At 38.4% G+C, this 20,416-nt stretch overlaps 2 protein-coding genes across 2 annotated transcripts; both read right to left on the bottom strand.

The window, feature by feature from the left end:
• Positions 1-226: 226 nt before the first annotated feature.
• Positions 227-1,368, bottom strand: LOC137726202 (ATP synthase delta chain, chloroplastic-like). Its single transcript, XM_068465089.1, has one exon. The coding sequence runs from the start codon at positions 1,301-1,303 to the stop codon at positions 542-544; it is 762 nt and encodes a 253-aa protein (XP_068321190.1). The 5' UTR covers positions 1,304-1,368; the 3' UTR covers positions 227-541.
• A 6,984-nt stretch (positions 1,369-8,352) lies between these two features.
• On the bottom strand, positions 8,353-13,714 carry LOC137725414 (vacuolar protein sorting-associated protein IST1-like). The gene is made up of 6 exons (XM_068464078.1): positions 13,545-13,714; positions 13,116-13,248; positions 12,853-12,956; positions 10,059-10,230; positions 9,786-9,926; positions 8,353-9,686 (listed from the first exon to the last, which is right to left on the bottom strand). The coding sequence occupies exons 1-6, from the start codon at positions 13,592-13,594 to the stop codon at positions 8,670-8,672; spliced, it is 1,617 nt and encodes a 538-aa protein (XP_068320179.1). The 5' UTR covers positions 13,595-13,714; the 3' UTR covers positions 8,353-8,669.
• Between the last annotated feature and the right edge of the window lie 6,702 nt (positions 13,715-20,416).

Here is a 20,416-nt window from a genome sequence, read left to right as displayed (position 1 = left end):
AAATTCGGTAACTGAGGTTCACGAATTTTCGTCCAAAACATGTAGGTTTTTATAAATTCAAGGTTGAGTACTGAAAATTGCTCTTTTGTGACTGAATGTTATAAGTTCGAGTTGTGGAAATAGTTTCTTTATAAAGTAAGGGTAAGATTACGTACGAGAGACATTCTCTTCTCGACCCTTAAAGCAAAGAGTCTTGTTAGTTTGAAGTAACTTTTAAGAACTGAGCTAAGACGTAAAAGTTTGGGACCCACACACTCTTTATTTTTATCGGTAAATTGAATAATCAAATAGAAACAACAGACTACGTTAAAGATAAAATCACCAAATACAATGAATTAATCCATCGAGTTCAAGGTTCCAACTAACTAAATCACCAAAAAAGACCTTGATAATTTGCCTGAATCCATGTCAAACTCCCCAAGAAGAAAGCATACATACATTTGACATATATATATACTCAAAACATATGGTTTTACACATTAACCCAAAAAAATAAAAATAAAAAATAAAAAAAAATAAAATATTAAGAGCAAATGTGGAGTTATAAATTGAGCTTAATGTCACCCAAATCAAGCTCCGCCGCAATCTCCTCCAGCTGCTTCTTGACGCTTAAGTCAATAAGCTTGGACCCCGACTGCCCATACCTCACTGTGAACCCCGCCACCAAACTCGGATCAATCTCCGTCTTAATCCTCACATTCTTCGCCCCCGTCAGCTTCTGCACCTGCTTCGCTATCTGCGCCAAGTGCTGCGACTCCAGCTTCACCACCGAGCTCACGATCGCCAACTCCGTGTCCGTAATCTTGTTGTACACCACCTCGAACTCCTTCACGATCTCCTTTATCAGGTCGATGCGCTTCGCGTCCACCAGGATGTTCAGGAAGTTGATCGTGTGCGGCTGCAGCGCCGACGACTTGGCGATGTCGTCCAGTACCTGCCGCTTCTTCTCCAGGCCGATGGTCGGGTTGATGAAGAAGTCGAACACCGACGGCTCGCCGAAGAACTTCTCGATCTTTTCCACGTCGCCGCAGGTGGCTTCGAGGGTGTTGTTCGACTTCGCCACGTCGGCTAGCGCGGAGGCGTAGCTGGTGGCGGCGGAGGCATTCATGCGAGCGCCGAGGGACCCGGAGCCGGTGCGGCGGGCGGTGAGGGCGGAGGCGGAGAGTTTGAGGTGGATAGGGGAGAAGGTGGAGGAGAAGGAGAAAGAGAGAGTGGTGGTTCGCGGGGTGAGGGCGGAGGAGAGTGGTGGGGATGCGGTGGTTTTGGATTGGAGAGAGATTGGGGTGTGTTGGAGGGCGGCCATAGGTGGAATGGGGTGGCTCTCTTCTCTCTTTTTTTTTTCTGATGGTTTGTTGGAAAGAAGTGGCTTGAAACTTTTGGGGATTTAAATGAGGATGGACGGACGGTTGGGATGGTGGAGAAGGAGAGGGATTGACGATCGAGATGCGATGAGCTTTTATCCGGAATTTGAAGTTCATAGCCACTTATATCTTGAGGAGGACATACCGAGATATGGATTTGACGCGTGGATAACTTTTATAGGATAGCCTTTATGTTCTATGTTTTATAGGAGAAACTCTTTCTTATTAGAGTTCACACGAGTTAAATTTAATTCTTGTTATTCGTGAGTGTTTTTAAAATAATATAGTGCGTTTTTAGATGAAAAATTTTATTTGAATTCATATAATTTCTCTTTACACTCAATTTAAATTTTAAATATGAATTGTCTTTTTTACCATATTACATAATTACCATCAAGTATATGATGAAATAAATAATAAAACTAAAATTTATCAATAAACACACATGTCACATCCCAGTGCCGACTCAATCATAGCACGATATTGTCCGCTTTGAGCTCCGGCCAAGCCCTCACAGTTTCGTTTTTGAGAACTCACACAAAAACTTCCCAGTAGATCACCCATCCTAGGACCGCTCGCCCGAACTCGCTTAACTTTGGAGTTCCGATAGAATCCGAAGCCAGTGAGTCCCCAAAAGGCCTCGTGCTATATGGAGGTGGGCATGAACATATAAGGCACATCACCCCCTTTCTGTTGGTTGATGTGAGATGTTACAATGCACATCACCCCCTCTCCGTTGGTCGATGTGGGATGTTACAATCCACCCCCCTTGGGGCCCGACGTCTTCGTCGGTACACTCGCACCAAACGGCAAAGTGGCTCTGAAACCATTCTGTCACATCCCAGTCCCGGCTCCGCCATAACATGATATTGTCCGCTTTGGGCTCCGGCCATGCCCTCACGGTTTGGTCATCCATCCTAGGACCGCTCTCGCCCTAACTCGCTTAACTTTGGAGTTCCGATAGAATTCGAAGCCAGTGAGTCCCCAAAAGGTCTCGTGTTATATGAAGGTGGACATGTACATATAAGGCACATCACTCCCTCTCCGTTGGTCGATGTGGGATGTTACACACACCTATCACCTAGGCACATGGGTTTAATTCACACTTTTATGTTCTGAGAAATATTTACCACCCAAAAAGAGGAAAAAATAGAGTTTTGTCTAAAGAAGTTCCTTAAGAAGGGATGGATGTATAGAACTCTAAGACGTTAAGGGTGCGTTTGTTACACTGCATTGTCTCAAACTGGACTAACTTCAGGGACTAAGCTGGATTGGCTTAGACTAGACTAAGCTGGACTAACTTAGTGAAACGTTTGGTGCAGTGTTGGACTAAATCACAGACTATATTTTTTTGCCATTTTTAATTCACTTTTGGCTTAAAAATTAAACAAAAATTAATAATTAAAGGGCAGTGAAGTCTGGAAATGAATGTACCCAAGAAAATTTTCTTTCCCCTTCCTTCCTTTACCCTTCCTCGTTTATCTTCTCCATCATTTTCTCTCTATCAAATTATGCATCAATCTCTTACTTTTTGTGTTTAATTAAGAGAATTTGTTGGTTAACCATTCGCCAAGCCTTCAGAGATTCCAAAAAGAAAGGCGAGCCTTCCAATAACCAATTAAACTTGCAAATCCCAGAAAATTAAAAAAAAAAAAAAAAAAAAAAAAAACCCAAAATCCCAAAACAAAAATCAATTTACTGAGATTGCGAAGCAATCATGGTGGAGATGACCCATTCAATGAGGAGGCAAGCCGAAGGCAATAACAAAGCAGCGAAAGAGAAGAAGATGGCGGAGATGACCCAGTCGACGAGGTCATCGTCGGAGATGAAGAAGTCAACGAGTTCGTCATCGGAGATGAAGTCGCGCCCGAAGCTTGTGCCGTCGAAATCGACGTCGGGGAGGTGATTCAAGCAGGACGAAGAAGTTCTTAGCTAGTCCGATGGTTTTTGAGGGGACACGTTAAGAACGGCTAGTGAGGTTGTTAGTGAAAGCGAGTCCTGGCTAATCCCATTAAAACTAGTCCAGCCATGAAACAAACATGGGACTGGACTAATCTTTAGTATAGTCCAGTCCAGTGAACTTTAGTGAAGGGAAACAAACACCCCCTAAGGGTATTCATGATAGCTAAACCCTAAAACGCTCTCATAGATAAGGGTATTGTCTGCACCACTTTCCACCAACACACCCAACAAATCTGGAATTGCAATGGTAGCCCATGTATCAAGACCAAAAGAACATCTGAAGAACTGAAGGGAGACTTTTTTTTATGTCATTTGACGCAAGCTGGTTACCAACAATATGCAGATAACTTTAGTTCGATGTCAACAGCCTAGTTGTTACGAACTCTACCCTCATTACCCATAACACTTTTTTTTTTCTTTTTTTTTTGTGGTGAAACAATAACAAATTTAATGCAGTTAAGAATTGACTTAAACCAATACATCTCTTCCTAAGCTTAGATTCATATGAGTGTTGGACAAACTCGTGATACATTTGGCCAGTCCAATCAGTGTTAGTTTATTTGCGAGAGCCCTATTTTTTCAGTCGGAGAGCCGCAACGCATGATGCAAGATTTAAAGCCCTCATGGCAGCTATGGTGGCACCATGGCAATGATCTTCTCGATCAATCTTGTGATTGCACAAAGTTCTTGATGTGTACTCAAGAATCATATTGGCCATTCCAGAGTGATGGACAAAGCATTATTCAAAGCTTGTGGCTGACAAAATCAAAATCTTTTTTTTTTTTTTTTTTTTTTTCTCTCTAAGTTTTGTCTTTATTTTAATGAAATGGTTCACTCTTGACATGAAATCTAACATACTTTCTTGTTTTGTTCTTTTAACCTCTTGGGTATAAAGATAAATGTAAACATATTGATCTAGACTTGTGAGGGTGGTTTAGGTACTAAATTTGGGTTTAAAGAAATATTAAAAGTTTCTTTAAAAATAATATAGGTATAAAAAGTAAGTTGGATGTGGAAATATGTTACATAGATTCAAATAAAATTATCCTTTTTAGATTACTAAAGTGTTTGCTCTTTTTTGTGTGCTTGAATGCGCTTTTGGGATAAAATTAGAAGTGCATTTAGGTTTTAAAATGTATTTGGACTGCTTTTTGTTATATACTTTTTGCACGAGTTATTTCTAGTGTTTGTCAAGGCATCACTTGTATTTTTATCAAAATATTGATGTGCTTTAATACAATTGCTAAAGCACAATTTGAGCATAAGTGTGAGTTAGACAAGCATTTTCGAATGGCCCTATCACAAATTATTAGTGTAGCATGCGTTGGATATTCTCATTTCTATTCAATGTTGTTTGAATTTTAATATCCGCTTGATCACTATATTCTTTTTATTTTTTAGTATTAACTTTTTGTAATTGAGATTTTGGAAAAGGAGAAATGAAAAAGGACGGTAGGAGTGAAGGGAAGAAACAAATAAAGAATGAATGAAAATAAAATCGTTTAAGTGAAGATAACTTTAAAATAGTTTTTTGATTTTTGGTGTTTCGGTTTTATTTTGTGTGCATTTTCTTATACATTATTCTACACTAATTTTTAATGTTAGGTCGGGCTAGCCTCTATGTGTCAAATAATCGGCCGTTGCTTCTCCCCTACCCCCGACCATTACCGTCTGTCCACCAATCCCACTGTTGGTCTCTCTGGCACCGATTGCTGTTGAGAGCCAGTCGGATCGCAACGAGAAGGGGCAGAGGGGCTGGATCTCAACGAGAAAGGGCAAATGACTCCCCTCAAACTTCGTCGGGGAAATGCTCTAGGAGGCTATCCAGGATAGCTGGAGGAGCCACCGCTAGATTCCTCGTTATACTCTTTAAGGGTCAGTCTCAATTTATTACCTTTAAAGTTTCTTGGTTTTAAACGTTTCCTACGTCAAGTTTTTTTTGTCCTAATCTAGTACCTAAAGTCATAATTCTACGACACTTTCATACATCTGTTAACTTTTTCATCAGAATTTTCGTTAACTAATGACAAGACGTCCACAGACAATGACTAGGGCCCACATGAATATTAAAAAATTAAGTACCCAATCTCCTTCCTCTATTCCCCCTCAGCTCTTCTATTTCCCTCACTTCGAAGCTCCCAACCACTGAACCACCAGTCACCCAAATTCTAGATCAAAATTAACCACACCCAAACTCAGCCATGGCTTCTCCCTCTCCTCACAACTCCAAGATCTGCAACTCCCTCTTAAAACCATCAGCCCTCATCAGAGGCAACACATATCCGCCCCATTCTGCTCCCTCTAAACCACCCCAATACGATTTCTTTAAGTTAAAACAATTCAATTTATTTATTTTTTATTTCTATTCCCAAAACAGATAGAAAAAAATTCGTTTGTAGAGAAAAAGGTATATATTTTGCATAGATAAGACCTGAGGTCAGTGGTGGGTCACGAGTACATGATGACCGAGACAACAGGGATCATGCTGTCGTGCGCATGGAAGTTGGAATGGAACAAACTCCCGACGATAGAGCAGGCGAGGCTGAAAGCAAGGCAGGGAGTGATGACGATCGGGATGGTGGAGGCGGATGTGGTGAATCCAGATACGGGTTTGGGTGTGAATCGGGACGGGTTGGAAATCAAGGAGATAGTTTTGAGAGGCGGGTGCATGATGCTCAGGTGAGGTAGGGTTGATTTTGATTTGAAGTTTGGGTGGTTGGTGGTTCAGAAGTTGGGAGCTTTGAAGCGAGAGAGAAATGATCTGACGGGGAAAAGAGGAAGGGGCTTTTAGATTTTTAGGTTTTTAATTTTTTAATTTTTTAAATGGGTCGAGTTGAACCAGGCTAACCCGTTTTACATTTTTAATCAAATGTTGTTTAGTTTTAATCATGTGCCTTTTCAAAAACAAAGCAAAAATATAATTATGTGCCAATTTTACAAATAGTAGTTCTACCAACTGTTGCTATGGTAGCTACACTCTTGTTTTAAAGGGAGCTTTCATGAAAAGAGTTTGATCTAAGTTTATTTTAACCAAAAATCATGCTATAACTTTATTTAATGAAAAAGAATTAAATATTAATTAAAAAAAACCCTTAAATTTTAATAAAAATAATAAAAGAACTTAAATTTTAATGAAAAGACACAATTTTAATATAAAAAAAATAACCTGACGCGCGTCTATCACATACGCTGTTATGAAACTGAACGGTACTACACTATTTATTGGTCTAGTTTTATAAATAGTGTCTACTTCTTGTGCCTAGTTCTTGGTCATGTTTCATAAATAGTGTCTAGTTATTGAGTCCAATTTCATAAATAATGTATAGTAATTGGTACAGTTTCATAAATAATCTCTTTCTTGGTCTGGTTTCATAAATATTGTCTAGTTATTGGTCAACTTTCATAAATAGTGCCTAGTTCGTGGTCATGTTTCATAAATAGTGTCTAGTTCTTGGTCCAGTTCCATAAATAGTGTATAGTTTAGTTTCATAAATAATTTCCACCTATTGGTTTAGTTTTATAAATTGTGCCTAATTCTTGGTTTCGTTTCAAAAATAGTGTCTACTTATTAGTCCAGTTTCTTAAATAATGTCTACTTATTGGTCAAGTTTTATAAATAGTGTCTAATTCTTGGTTTAGTTTCATAAGGTTTGTAACTTAGACCCTTTGTGGTCCTATAAAAGCACGCATTGCGCCGAAAAAAATGAACCCATAAATGATACTTTAGATCAAAACCTTGAGAAGATTATGTCATCAATAATTATATTTAAAAAGTTGTTTTCAATTACCAAATTAAAATTCCCTCACATTTTTTACATACACACAATAATTAAATGTAGCTCGCCATCCATTTTCTTTAGCTTGGGTGTCATCTTGAAGAAATTTTTCCTTACGCTCGTAATACAAGTGGTACATCACGTGTTATTATGTAAGTGGTGGAAAACTTTATTTTTTAACACAAGAATCTCACCACTTGTATAGAGACACGTGGTGCACCACGCCGTGTCCCAAGCATCTTGAAAAATTTCTCGTCGTCTTGACTACTACTGGGAAACAATACCACAAAACAAAACTGGGAAATATAATTCAATTTGAAGTCTTTCTCTTATTCTAAGGGAAAAAAAGAAAAAAGAAAAAAAAATGTCTTATTGATAGCTGACAACATAGAGGAAAAAAAGTGGAAAGGGGAAAGGGCTGGGAGTATGCGCACACAGCTCATGTGGTGTTTTTTTTTTATGTTAATTTTTTTTCTTATTATTAAATAAATTTAGTAAATAAAATTTTGATTAAAATGCGAAGATTTGAATCACTTCCATTAGTTTTTCTTATTTTGAATTCGTGGGGTTCAAAGTTTATTGAAATTGAACTTTTTCTTTTTAAATTCAGACTCCTTTATATTTGAAAATCCATTTTCATTATTCATTACGAAGGAATTTGTGGCCCAATTAACAATTAAATGAAATAGGTAAACGAACTCATTCAGCCCAACACGATATTGTACAAGCACAATTAATTTATTGTCATCTATTCATCTTCTCTCTTTTGTGTCTCTCATTTCTCCAATGTACTTTCTCTTTCTAAAACAAAAATAAAGGAAAAATAGTTATATAATGAGGACTTTAATAAAAAAAATTGCACTTTTTTCTTGCTTGCATGTTTTTCTAAATAGTTAAAATCTTAATATTTCTATGTGTGTACAAATAAATCTAAAGAAATTCGTAAATTTAAAAGCCGCTCACATATGCAAGTACAAGTTAAGTTAGTTGACTAAGCAATGTGTCCGCTCTCTTGATCTAAGTTAAAACCTCACTCTCTATAATTTTTTTTTTTTTATTTCTTTTCTGGAAATGCTATAAATTTGAGTAATTTAAAATATTGTCTTCTAGCACTGCTATATAGTTGGCATCATAAAGGCTATTATCAGAGAAAAAGGACCTGACTTCTTCCAGTTCATATCATAATTATTTCTATGTACGTGGTTTGCCGCTCGTTTGCGCTCAAGTTCAAGTTTCCGTTTATACAAAGCAAATAACATATCAAGAAACTTTTTTTATTGCATATATCTAATTATTTCGAGCAGCAATACAATTGGTACATTGCTATCCCAAATGTAACCAAGACGACATACCATGAATTCTCGACCATGAACACCTCAACAGAATCAAAGGCACAAACTCACAACCATTCAACTTACATAAACAAGTACACTGCACTACTATACAAAATTACAAATAATTGACTACACCATGTAACAAAAGTTGTTTGATAGAACAAACATATCCCCTGCTCAGCCAGATCGAAGAAAGCAAAATTGAGCCGTGGGAAAAAACGATGAATACTCAAACCTCAGTGTCCTTGGGATGGGAAAGGATTATCTGTAGAAGAATGAGCATCAGATCCGACATTTGAATTTTGCGATGTAAATAAGTTTGGGTACGAGAAGTAGGGGTCATCCTCCATTGAAGCCAATCTCTGAGGCTGATGACGAACAGGATCATGCTCAGAAGCATGATCATTGGAATGTGCGGAATCAAAATCAACATTAAGTGGTTCCATAGTGATAGACGAAGCATTTGATATCTCTGATCCCTGGCCATATAAATGGATTTGATGGGGTACCGGAGAATCTATTACACCAGCAGAACCACCATCAGGGATAAGATGATTGGAGTTTGGTTTTTCTCTTGTATCTGACTGATTAGGAACGTCCACATGAAATGGGTTTTCACAGCTAGTTTCTGGGACTTCTTCACTGTTTTTCTTGGTAATCTCGTTGATTCTGACCTGTGCAAGACTAGCTGCTGAGCGAGCCGCTGTGGCTGCACGTTCTGCAGAGTCCGCAGCAGCCTGAGCAGCAGCTAACACATCCTGCAAATCAACATTGACCTCACTTCTTGTTCTTGAGAGATTTGGTGGTGGATTGCTTTGTCTTGTCGAAAATGACGCAGAAGAAAGTGAGGGGGAAGAAATAAATGGCAAAAACTGCTTATCTTCCACAGCACCAACCGAGACATGAGACTGTTCCTGATTGTTAGCTACTGATCTTTCTTCCATCACTTCTCCAGACTCAAAGGATGGCTCTTTAGATTGACTGTCAATGGACCCAAGTTTCTTTGACAAGTCATGATCAATTTCAGGGTGTGGCTGGGTTGGTAAAGGAGGAGACATTGCAGGTGCTGAGGCTGGATTTGCACTTGGTCGTAGTGATTGCTTGGGTACTTCAGGAAAGTCTAATGAGTCCAAACCATCATCAGAATCAGACAGTTCTTTCTGGTCTTGATCCGGGCTGTATTGCAATGTTTCATCATGTTTTTCTTTGGGAAGGGGCAATTTAGACCCACTAACAAACTGTGTCGGACCACTCTGACAATGAGAGGACAGATTTAGGCAGACATAGGTGAAAAAGAAAAAGGGAAAAAGGACAAGCAAAAAATGAGACCAAGCAGGGGCATATATGCTTACCAACAAATCTTCGTGCGGTTTGTAAATTTCAGCTTCAGATGCAGCAGGATCCCAATCCAGGTCATGCTCTTCAGCAATTTCTTTCAGAAGCTTCAGTTTTTTCTCAGGTGAGGGCGCACGAACAGATAGCAGTTCTATCAACTGTACCAAAACCAAATGTCACAAACACATAGTAGGAAACTAAATATCATGCACAACACACATGCAAGTTTAGTTGACTAAAATATCATGGGAGAAAAAGGGAGTACACTACAAAAAGAAAGTACATAAAACCTGGCGATTGACACCACAATCCGGTATGAGCTCTGTTGCAGCTGCTACAAATTCTTTCCCATATTTTGAAGCAAATAGCATTTGAACTTGCAGCAACTCTGGCAGATCAGCACATCTTGGCGCAGCAAAACACACACTGGATATTGCTTCTTTCAAGTCTATGGGGCATTCCCTGTACCAAACGAAAAGTTATAAATAAAGTATGTGAATTTTAAAATGTAAGTAATTACAAAACTTAACTAACTTTTTTGTGTCGACTTCAACAAACTTTAATGCCAAAAAAGTAAATCAAGTATCACAGACAACACTTAATGCGACAAATGGTTGAGAATAATCAACCATATGAACCTAGTAAAGGACCAAGGTACACAGATAAGCTATGTGATGCTAGAAGTGCCCGTGTCGCAAGCTACCTCAGTAAAATAACATGGAAGGTTATGTGGAAGTGCAATGTGAGTTAATGGAATTCCCCGGGATACATGAGGGTTGGGGTTGTATAATGCGTGGTATGCCATCTGGATCGCCACAACAGTTCGTAAAGTCTTAATAGTCGGAAATTTCATAATAGGTTCATCTGATCCTCCATCAAGGAACAAGGACAGAGTAAATATGAAACTCAAACAAACTTCCTATAACTGATACTATTGGACTCCGTATTCCAGAAGCACAACAATAAACCACCGGTTAGAGAGCAGACAGTGCTCCCCGCTAGCTTTTGATGGGTTTAGTGACTGAATTGCAATCCTTAAATGACAAACTCTGTTTGGTTACTCGAATATATTGGTAAAAGATGGTATTGATATTTTATTTGTAACAATTTGGGAAGAAAAGTACAAACCTATACATCTGTCCAGCTTAGCTAAAGTGCTTGTATTCCACAAGAAGAAAAACCAATCACTAGTTCTCAAATTTTCTTTTTCCTCTCTCTTCTCTCCCCAATTATTTCTAGAAGACAAATTAAGTATATATGAAACTAGAAACCCAAAACAAGCTTACAGAGAGAAAGCCTGTTAGCAGCATGCTTTCTATGGAACTGCAAATAAGTGAATCTCTTTCATGCATCTATTTTACAGGGCAACAAACAAGTGAATTAAAGGATTAAGTTTGGGTTTCCCAAAAACTCAAAAATGTTTGACTCCGGACCTTTAACCAATCAAACATGTAATATTATTGATTGGACGCAAAAGAAAATATGATCATTGCACTTTCAAATTATTTCAAAAAGCTTTTGTGATCTAACCCAAAATGCAGCAGCCAAATTTCTGCCTACCATGAGAAACATAGGCTAGTTTACAAGCTTAGTCAGACACTAAAAATTAAAAATTTTACCCCACAAATTACAAGCTTTGCAGATGAGCCACAGCAACATCTGATTAGGTAATAAAATGATGTATTCTTGACTTAAAAAATGCTATGAGAAACCACATCATCATATCCAAAGTCCCATGCCTCGTATGTAAGAATTTATGTAGCTATGCCATTGCAGACTCTTCTTCTCATCTATAATTTTCTCTTAACGAGTTTACCTCTACACCCATGTACATCTCAAAATGATGTGTGTGTGTGTGTTTGTGAATGTGTGCTTTTGCCTTAGTCTAAAGAGCTTGCTTCTGTTAACACCCACTTGGAATGCAGGGGCTGTTTGCCCTTTTTGCTATAACATGTGGTTTATAAGGCTCTTCTCCAAGAAGATTTAAGTTTGTCTGGTGTGCCGTGAAGAAACAATAGTCACATCAGTCTAACGCACAGTAACAACTAACAGAGCTTTATTTGGTCTTGTAAGGAAACTTGAAACGAAGAAAGAAAATAAGTTATTCAGAAAATATAGTTAGGTGTCAAAATCAAAGACATGGGCATTATTTTCTAATTTAGATTATCTTAAAGTAATAACATATAGTGACAAAACTCCAATAAAACTTTTTGATAAAATATGGGTGGGGAAACATGTATGGTGGGGGGGGAGCAAAGGGATTTTAGAGTTTCTGTGCTCAATCCCTCAAGTATTAAAAAAAAATCCTTTGATTTGATTAATTGATTAAGAGAAATTTTATACTTTATTCTAGCAACAATGGTCTTTTTTCAAAGCCATCTCTCTCTCCCCACAAGGAAAAGAAACAATGAGTACACTATGGACTGAGGATTATAAACAATAAATTTCAATTTTTTTCTTTTTCTAAATCATACCGGTTCATAATTTCTGTAATACATGCCTGTTACTAAATCCAAGAGATGCACCCTAGACCAGCCCAGATTTTTCACTAACACATTGCTGAATTGCTTGCAAGTTTATAACGGATTACAACATATCAATTGCTTTTTAAGAATGAGATTCTACACAAAGTGGAAGCAAACATCAATCTAAAACTAAATCTTCCTTCTTTATACAATCCACTGACAGTCATTCTTTCACCATACTAAAAGATATGTATAGATATTTTCCAAATTTTCAAACATTGACTTAAATTTGATTTGGTGAAACCAAGTTAACCAACCTACGGTTAGCCATTCAAAAAGATAGCAGGCATAGCAGCATGCACTATAACCCATGCACCCCAAATCATCTCAGTTTTTAGACTTACAATATATACAGTTCTCAAAATGTTCCCTCCCTAGAGAGAAATATGAGATATTGACACAATTTCAGATTAGGGTTCTGACCACAAAATATAAGCTTACAGAAATGCTAAACCAAAAGGTTGGGTTAAAGTAATTTTTTTTTTTTTTATGAAAAACAATCAGAAATAGAAACTGAACAGGAACATGTTACAAGCAAATCATCAGTTTAGAGAATAACCTTTGTGATTCAATAATTGGAAGGCGGACAGCAATAAGCTCAGAAAATAGCTCAAGGATCTCCTGAGCTGCCATCATGTTCTCTTCTCTAATAATATGCTCTACCTGAAATGTAAATATCAATAACACCATTACGAAATGATCATTAGAAATACCCAAACTAAACTTTCTCTTCATACTTTCTAATAAGGGTACCCAACCCATATACTCCAGAAGTAGCAGAATCTCTTAGTATAGATAATATAAGGAAAAGAGATGTATTACCCGAATCCTCGCAGTAGCCTCTTGGCCAGTCTCAAGAAGCTTGGCAATGTCGCGGCGCATCTGTTTAATCTGAATTTCTCTCCTGTTCCTCAACAATTTTATCCGCGGAATTGTCAATTTCAGCATGGTTTTGCTGCACATAGAAATACACACTTACATAAAATCACAAAATTCAAAGTTGCATTGCACATCCACAGAACGCAAATAATTCAAACCCCCGTCCTTAAAATCTTCAGTATATCATACTCAAATGGGTTTTCTAAGAAATTAAAATTTTGTAAAATCTCACACTTCTCAACAGACAAACAGAAGTACCAAATCGATCCAAGATTTCGATCTCAATAAAAATTGAGACGAAACCAAAACGGGAAAAGAAAAAAAAAGAGAGAGACAAACTGAGAAAGAGAGAGAGATGAGTGACGGGGGTACCATTTGGCCGCTTTGAAGCCCTTGTTGAAGAAGGAATCGAGCATCGACATGGCCGATGAAAATCCAGATCCCTAGTTCCCAAATAAAAGATCAAATCTTTTCTCTGCGTATTGGATTTTGATGTTGCAGTGAAGGAATTTGATGACGAGGATATGATTGAGAATTATGATCAGTACCTGAGGAGACGACTGCCTGCTAAGTACAAGTTTGCTTAATGGACAAGGACTCCCTTCCTTCCGGCGTCTACCTCTTACCTATCTATGTTTGCGCCGGCCATCTGTGCGTTGTGTCCGAACATTCCCTAGCTAACAATTGTAAAAATATATTAGAGTTCCACACTTACATGTAACATCTCATATTGCAGAGATTCATATCACTAATACTTGTATGCTAATAAAGAGAGTGTATTATTAGGATTTTATAGCTAAAGTAATCCTGATACGATTAGTAAACCTAATTAGATATGAATAAGTTTAGGTGATAAAATTTTGTTCGAGTAGAATTACATGACAGGAAATTTCCTACTCAGATTCCACCTCTTCTACTATATAACAAGGGTCCTACTCTCACACTCTACACACAGAAATAACTCTTCTAGCCTCATTGAATAGAGATGTGATAAGAAGAGTGAAAGAGAGTAGAAGATCATTTGTTTACGCTATAGAGTTGTCACGATACAAGGAGAGATGCATATGTTCAAAAGATTGCTCAACAAAGTTTCTAATTCAAATAAGTGTTCTTAGTTGATTATGAACTTCCTTGTAACATATGGTATCAGAGCCACTCATAATCAATGTTCTAAAAATCGGCCTCGGTGGTGAAGGCCGGCCCAGATTTAGGGCAAATCGTTTCGAAAAATCAATCTGGAGTTAGGCGGTCCTAGGTGGCGCCTAGGCAGCTTTGTTTTTTTTTGTTTTTTAATTAATTGTGTACTTTTTTCTTTTTTAGTTTCATGGTGATATACTTATGGAAATGGTGTACCTAATTTGCAAATTATGGATTGACTATAAGTTCATCCAATTGTGAAATGAATTAGAGCACTATTGAGGGGATACATACAAAGAAAAAAAATAAACTAGATACTATGTCTAATCCAATGCAAGGATCATAAACAAGAAGAATTTAGTCTATCATCTAAGAATACTCCTCATTATGATTTTATACTTACTGTTTTTTAAATATTGAACTTGTTGGATGGATGTACTTTGTGTATTATTCTACTTCTATTTTTGCATTTTATCATTCTTTTTATTATCCATACAAGTATAACTTTTTTTTTAAATGTAAATATGCACTTATTTACAAGATATATAATAAATTTACATAAATCCACCTAAGCCCCACCTAACCGTCGCCCGACCAGCGCTTAGCGTTTTTTAAAACCTTGCTCATAATACGACTAAAGACCTATTCGGTAAACCCTTAAATTTATAAACAGAGTCCATGGCATGTTTTAGATTTCAATCAAGAAATAAATTGTGTGCTTTCAAACATATAGTGGATACAACTTGCCATGATGAAATCGACACTTTAGCTATTATTTAAAAATTGTGTTCATATCTAGGTGGGATAGGAAAACTAACAAAAAACTATGGGTAAATTACACAAAACTACCTTAATTATTGAGCCAATCACAGTTTCATACCCCATCTTTAAAAAATGTCAATGTCATACATCATCTACGAATTTATTACAATTTCATACATTTCGTCAGTTGTCTGTCAATTTTTCCGTTAAATGTTGACGTAGCTTGATGAGAGACCCACTTTCTATCAAATTAATTAAATATTAAAAAAATTAAAAAAAAACCCAAAAAAACTGAAAAACCAAAAAAAACCAAACCCACACCCATATTTTCCCCATCGACTCGTTCCCCCACCCCCCAAAACTCACATCCCCACTTTCTTCCGGCATCTCCTGGTTTAGATGTTCTCCTTCTTCACCAAATTCCTCTCCCGCATAATCAAAATCCAAAACCCTCTTAGCTCCATTGCCATCTTCGCCACCACCCAAACCATCAAAACTCGAATTCATTTCACCTTCACCGCCCAAACCATCAAAACCAAAATCGATTTCCCCTCCAGCACCCAACCCGTCAGAACCAGAAGTCATTTCACCTTCACCACCGCCCAAGCTGTCAAATTCGTAATTAGAATCCTTTTCGCCGTCCAAACCTTCTGATCCTAACCCTAACCTTGACGGCTCATTTGATTCCTCCAAGCTTAGAGATTCAAATTCAGAGGGATTCACTCGGCCGCTCTCCAATTCGTCGACGAGAGGTTCTTCGAAAACTCTAATTGCTTTCTTTAAGCACTTCAGCTTCGTTTGGTGGACTGGCAGAGCAACCTCCGCCAATAGCAGCTTGAAATTGTCATCGTTGTCCACCTTCGCAACGGATTTCTCGACGTAACGGATGAAGAAAAATCAAATTAAGGTTTGATGAGACGCAGTGGAGAGAAGGTAGAAGGGTGATGGGAAGTTTTGGGAAGGGGGAGGGGAAGGGGATTTAGGTGTGGGTTTGGTTTTTTTTTTTTTTAATTTTTTTTAATATTTAGTTAATATTTAATTAATTTTAAATAGAAAGTGGGTCCCGCCTCAAGCCATTGTAAACACGAAAAATTCCTGAAACAAGAAACAAGAATACCGTGTACAAAATATATTTTTATATTAATGATTTTGGGGGTTACAATCTCTTTGTAATTTGATCCTCTGATTCTATCTTCGTAAGGTGTATGTTTGTGGATGAGCTGTTGATCCAAAGGGTCGTCGGGGCTTGATCGAGGGATGAACAGTTGATGAATGGATCTTCAAGGGGCGTTGGGCTTGATCTTGAAGAATGGGTGTATAGGTTTGTTGAGATTGTTGATCCAAAGGGCCGTCGGGGCTTGATCTAAGGATGAACAGTTGATGAATGGATCTTTAAGGGGCGTTGGGCTTGATCTTGAAGAATAGTTGTGCGGATTTCTTCAAGGGCTTTTGGGCTTAATCTTGAAGGTTGATGGATGAGCGGATCTTCAAGGGCTTTTGGGCTTGATCTTGAAGAACGATTGGATGTGTGGATTTGTTGATGTGTTATTGATCCAAAGGGCCGTTGAGGCTTGATCTTTGGATGAACGGATGATGAACGATGAACACTTTCTTCAAGGGGCCGTCGGGGCTTGATCTTGAGTTGGTGGAAGTTCTTCAAGGGCCGTTGGGGCTTGACCTTGAAGGAGGATTTGACGAAGAACGAAGAGTGTTTTCTTGATCCTTCGGGATTTTCTTGAGAGCTTTAGAGTTTCAAGGCTTCAAGGTTTTGGTGTGATGTAAATTCCCTTCTTTCTTTTCTTTTTTTTTTCAAAATGAATGTCTTGGCTTCCTATTTATAGAATTCCAAAACTTGATTTTTGGATTTAAATAATCAGATGAAATAAATCATTTTTGCCAGGTATTGACACGTGTCCTATTTGATGACTTTTCCAATTTATTTCGATTTTTCGTTGAGTCACACGCTACATGTAAAATTTATGTGACACGTGAGCGTTGAAATTTTAATTATTGGTCAACATTCATTTCACCGAAATTTTGATGTCTACAAATGCCCCCACTTCAAGGCGCGTCGTAGACATGTGCTTGTCACGTGTAGAAGATGCGTTTTGAAGTCCCTTAATGTAGATGTCAACCCAAGGGCCGTCGAGGCTTGATCTTGAATTGGGCTGGAAATTTCTTCAAGGGCCATCGAGGCTTGACCTTGAGTTCGACTGGAAGATTTTTCTAGTTTCCTCCAATCGTTGATTTTCCACAGGCTTAATCTTGAACTGGGCTGGAGGATTCTTTTGGTCTCCTCCGAAGGTCTGAACTTACTCCTTTTATCTGGAGTTGAATTTGATTCAAGGGTGGTGAACACTTAATTTTGAATCGGACTTGTGATTTCTTCAAGGGCCATTGAGGCTTGATCTTGAGTGAAAATAGGGCCATGAGCGGTTTCAGGATTCAGACACATGGCAGGCAAACACGAGGTAGAGGTGATGATCTGTTTCTTTGTTCAATCTTTCCAATTCATATTTGAAGAGGGTTAGAGGATGACTCAGCATATGCAGTTGTTGCGTTTGCTGACGATCCACAAGATTGATGTTTCATTGTCACTCGTCTTAGCTGTTCTCCAAGAAGATGCGGTCCCTTCTCTGGAAGTGTATCAACCGTTGAAGATGACTACTCGAGAGCAACGCTAGGTAAGCAACCAGGCAAAGGTTCCAGGTAGTCGGTTCTAGATCGGAAGACTGACTCCAAGTGCCGGCTGATTGCTCTCTTTCTCTTTGCCATGCGAGTAATAACAAGGACAAAAGAAAAGACAGGGAAAAAACATGATATGAGATACCTTTGCTTTCGAAGAAGCAGCGAATGAATCAGCACATATATTTGTTGTGCTTGTCTCCACATGCTTCGATGTATCATTTTCACTTGCCTTACTTGCTCCCTTTGCAGAAGTGGTATTTCCTTATGCAGGTTTAGCATCTTCTCTTGTAGTATTTGTCCTCTGATACAGGAGTGGAATGCAAACCTTGCATTTGAATGGACCATCACTTCTTGGTGGCAGCGCAAGTTTGAGTGGAGGTTCCGACATATTGTTTTCTCTGTCCTTGTCTTGGCAGGTGAGAACAAGGCAAAGGAAAAGACAGGGAAAAAGCATGATATGAGATACCTTTGCTTTCGCCCTTGATGATATGAGATATTTTTGCTTTTGAAGAAGCAGCGAATGAATCAGCACATATATTTGTTGTGCTTATCTCCACATGCTTCGATCTACCGTTTCCTCTTACCTCATCTGTACTCCAGGCATCTGGTATCTTCTTTGGGGAAGAAGAAAAAATTGAGTATTTCGAGAAGCTTTGCTGGGAGTGCGCCCTCAGAGGTGAGGAAGAGTTGGGCATTTTTTTTTGCAGGTCTGCCTTGCCATAAAAGATGAAGGTCGACATATATAGGGATTTCCCAATAGCAAGTGGTGGTACTGTTCCTTTACCATTGTCGACAACTGTTGGGTAATTGAAACAGTAAGATTCACGCGTTCTCAACTTTGTCAGAAATCTTTGACAAAGTTGCCCGTGATTTCTGCAAAGCTGGGGTTGCATATGAAGGGTGATGACAAATCTGGAAAAGCCCAGCTTTTGAAATTCAGAGAGTGATGACTCTTCGATCCTTGAACGAGCGGCCCGACTTTTGAGGTTTGGAGGGTGATACTTCTTTGATTTCTGAACAAACACCTCTTTGATTTCTGAGCAGGCGTCTCTTCGATTTCTGAACAAACGCCTCTTTGATTTCTGAGCAAGCGTCTCTTCGATTTCTGAACAAACGCCTCTTTGATTTCTGAGTAAGCGCCTCTTCGATTTCTGAATGAACAACCCTGTTCCTCCTTCTTTTTTTATAGAGGCAAAAATTGTGTGGTAGTTGGGATAATGACCTCCACGTGTTTTCAACTTTGTCAGAGATCTTTGACAAAGTTGCATGTGTTATCTGAAAAGTCGAGATTGTGTCTGAAGAGCGTTGCCGAACTTTATGCAGGAAAATCCGGCTTTTAAGATTTGAAGAGTGGTGTCTCTTCAATTTTTTGAATCGGTGGTCGTGTCGCCTCTCCTTTTTATAGAGGTATCGATTACCTCCAACATGCACACTTTGAAGATTGTCCATTCGTGAACATCATCTCCGGTGTATTTTGTTTTAACGGCCCTTTGAGATTTTACTTCATCCAACCCTTCTCTTTTAACACCTTTGAAAATGGCTAACCCATCTAACATTTGCTTAGATTTGAGTCTCAGCAGTGATACGGGTGCGCCGCGTCAAGGTAATGTATGGCGCCCGTCTTTCCTATCTTCTAGTGGCCCTCTTACAGGTGAAGACTCCGTAATGAAGGATGCAACAACAGCTACAATAGTAGCTAGGAACCTCCTCACTCCTAGAGATAGTAGGCTGCTTTCAGGACGGTCTGATGAGTTGGCCGTTTAAGAGTCCCTAGCTCTCAGTGTTCAGTGTGCGGGCTCTGTGTCCAACATGGACCAACGCCTACTTGCTCGATCCCGTCAAGTTGAATCATTGATGGCGGAGGTGGAAAATCTTAAACAAGAGATCCAACAGCTTAAGCGCGAGAATAGAGGTTTGCACGTGCTTGCAAATAATTATTCGACGAGCATGAAGAGGAAGCTTGATGAGCTGCAAAAATCTGAAGGTCGAATTCAAAGTGACCGTCACAGGCTTGCAGCTTTCTTCCAGAGGCACCTTTTTCCTGCGTCATCTAGCGTTCCACCAAGTATTGAGGCCTCGAATGATCTATCTTCGATGCCTCCCGCTCTTGGAGTTTTGCCAAGTAGTGGGGCTTCACGTGAACAACCTTTGTGAAAGCTCCATCTTTCTTTTTTTTTTTCTTTTTTTTTTGTACGCACTTGTAATTTCTCGGAGATCAATGGACATGCTTTATTTTATTCAGTGTATTGTGCTAAATACAGATAAAACATATACATCACCAAGATGTGTTTTTTTTTTTTTTTTTTTCACTTGATGCCGTCCATCATCATTTCCTTTTATTTTATTTTATTATTATTTTATTTTTTTTTATTATTCTTTACCTTCATCATTGCTTCCCAACATCATCATTCCCTTTTATTTTATTTTATTATTTTTTTCAACATCATCATTGCTACCTCTTCACCATCATTCCCTTTTATTTTATTTTATTATTTTTTTTTCTTTTCTTTGCTTTCGGTGGTGCTGATCCACCAAGATTCCACCATTTCTTCTTCTTTCCAGACTGGCGTGTCCCTTTTTTTTTTTTTTTTAATAATAATTTTTTTATATATATATTCCCCACATGGTGCGAGGAAATGCAGAGGAGCTTGGAGTAG

The sequence above is a fragment of the Pyrus communis genome, chromosome 2 (genome assembly GCF_963583255.1).
Source record: "Pyrus communis chromosome 2, drPyrComm1.1, whole genome shotgun sequence".
NCBI lineage: Eukaryota > Viridiplantae > Streptophyta > Magnoliopsida > Rosales > Rosaceae > Pyrus > Pyrus communis.
Note: the sequence above shows the minus strand (reverse complement) of the source record. Positions and strands in the feature narration are given on the sequence as shown.

Excerpts from the sequence above, each read along its gene's own strand:
- LOC137726202 (XM_068465089.1), bottom strand. The coding sequence starts at position 1,303 with ATGGCCGCCCTCCAACACACCCCAATCTCTCTCCAATCCAAAACCACC.
- LOC137725414 (XM_068464078.1), bottom strand. The coding sequence starts at position 13,594 with ATGTCGATGCTCGATTCCTTCTTCAACAAGGGCTTCAAAGCGGCCAAA. Across the intron at positions 13,249-13,544 it reads GGCTTCAAAGCGGCCAAATG|CAAAACCATGCTGAAATTGA; the intron begins GTACCCCCGTCA and ends TTCTATGTGCAG. Across the intron at positions 9,927-10,058 it reads ATTGTGGTGTCAATCGCCAG|TTGATAGAACTGCTATCTGT; the intron begins GTTTTATGTACT and ends GTTTTGGTACAG.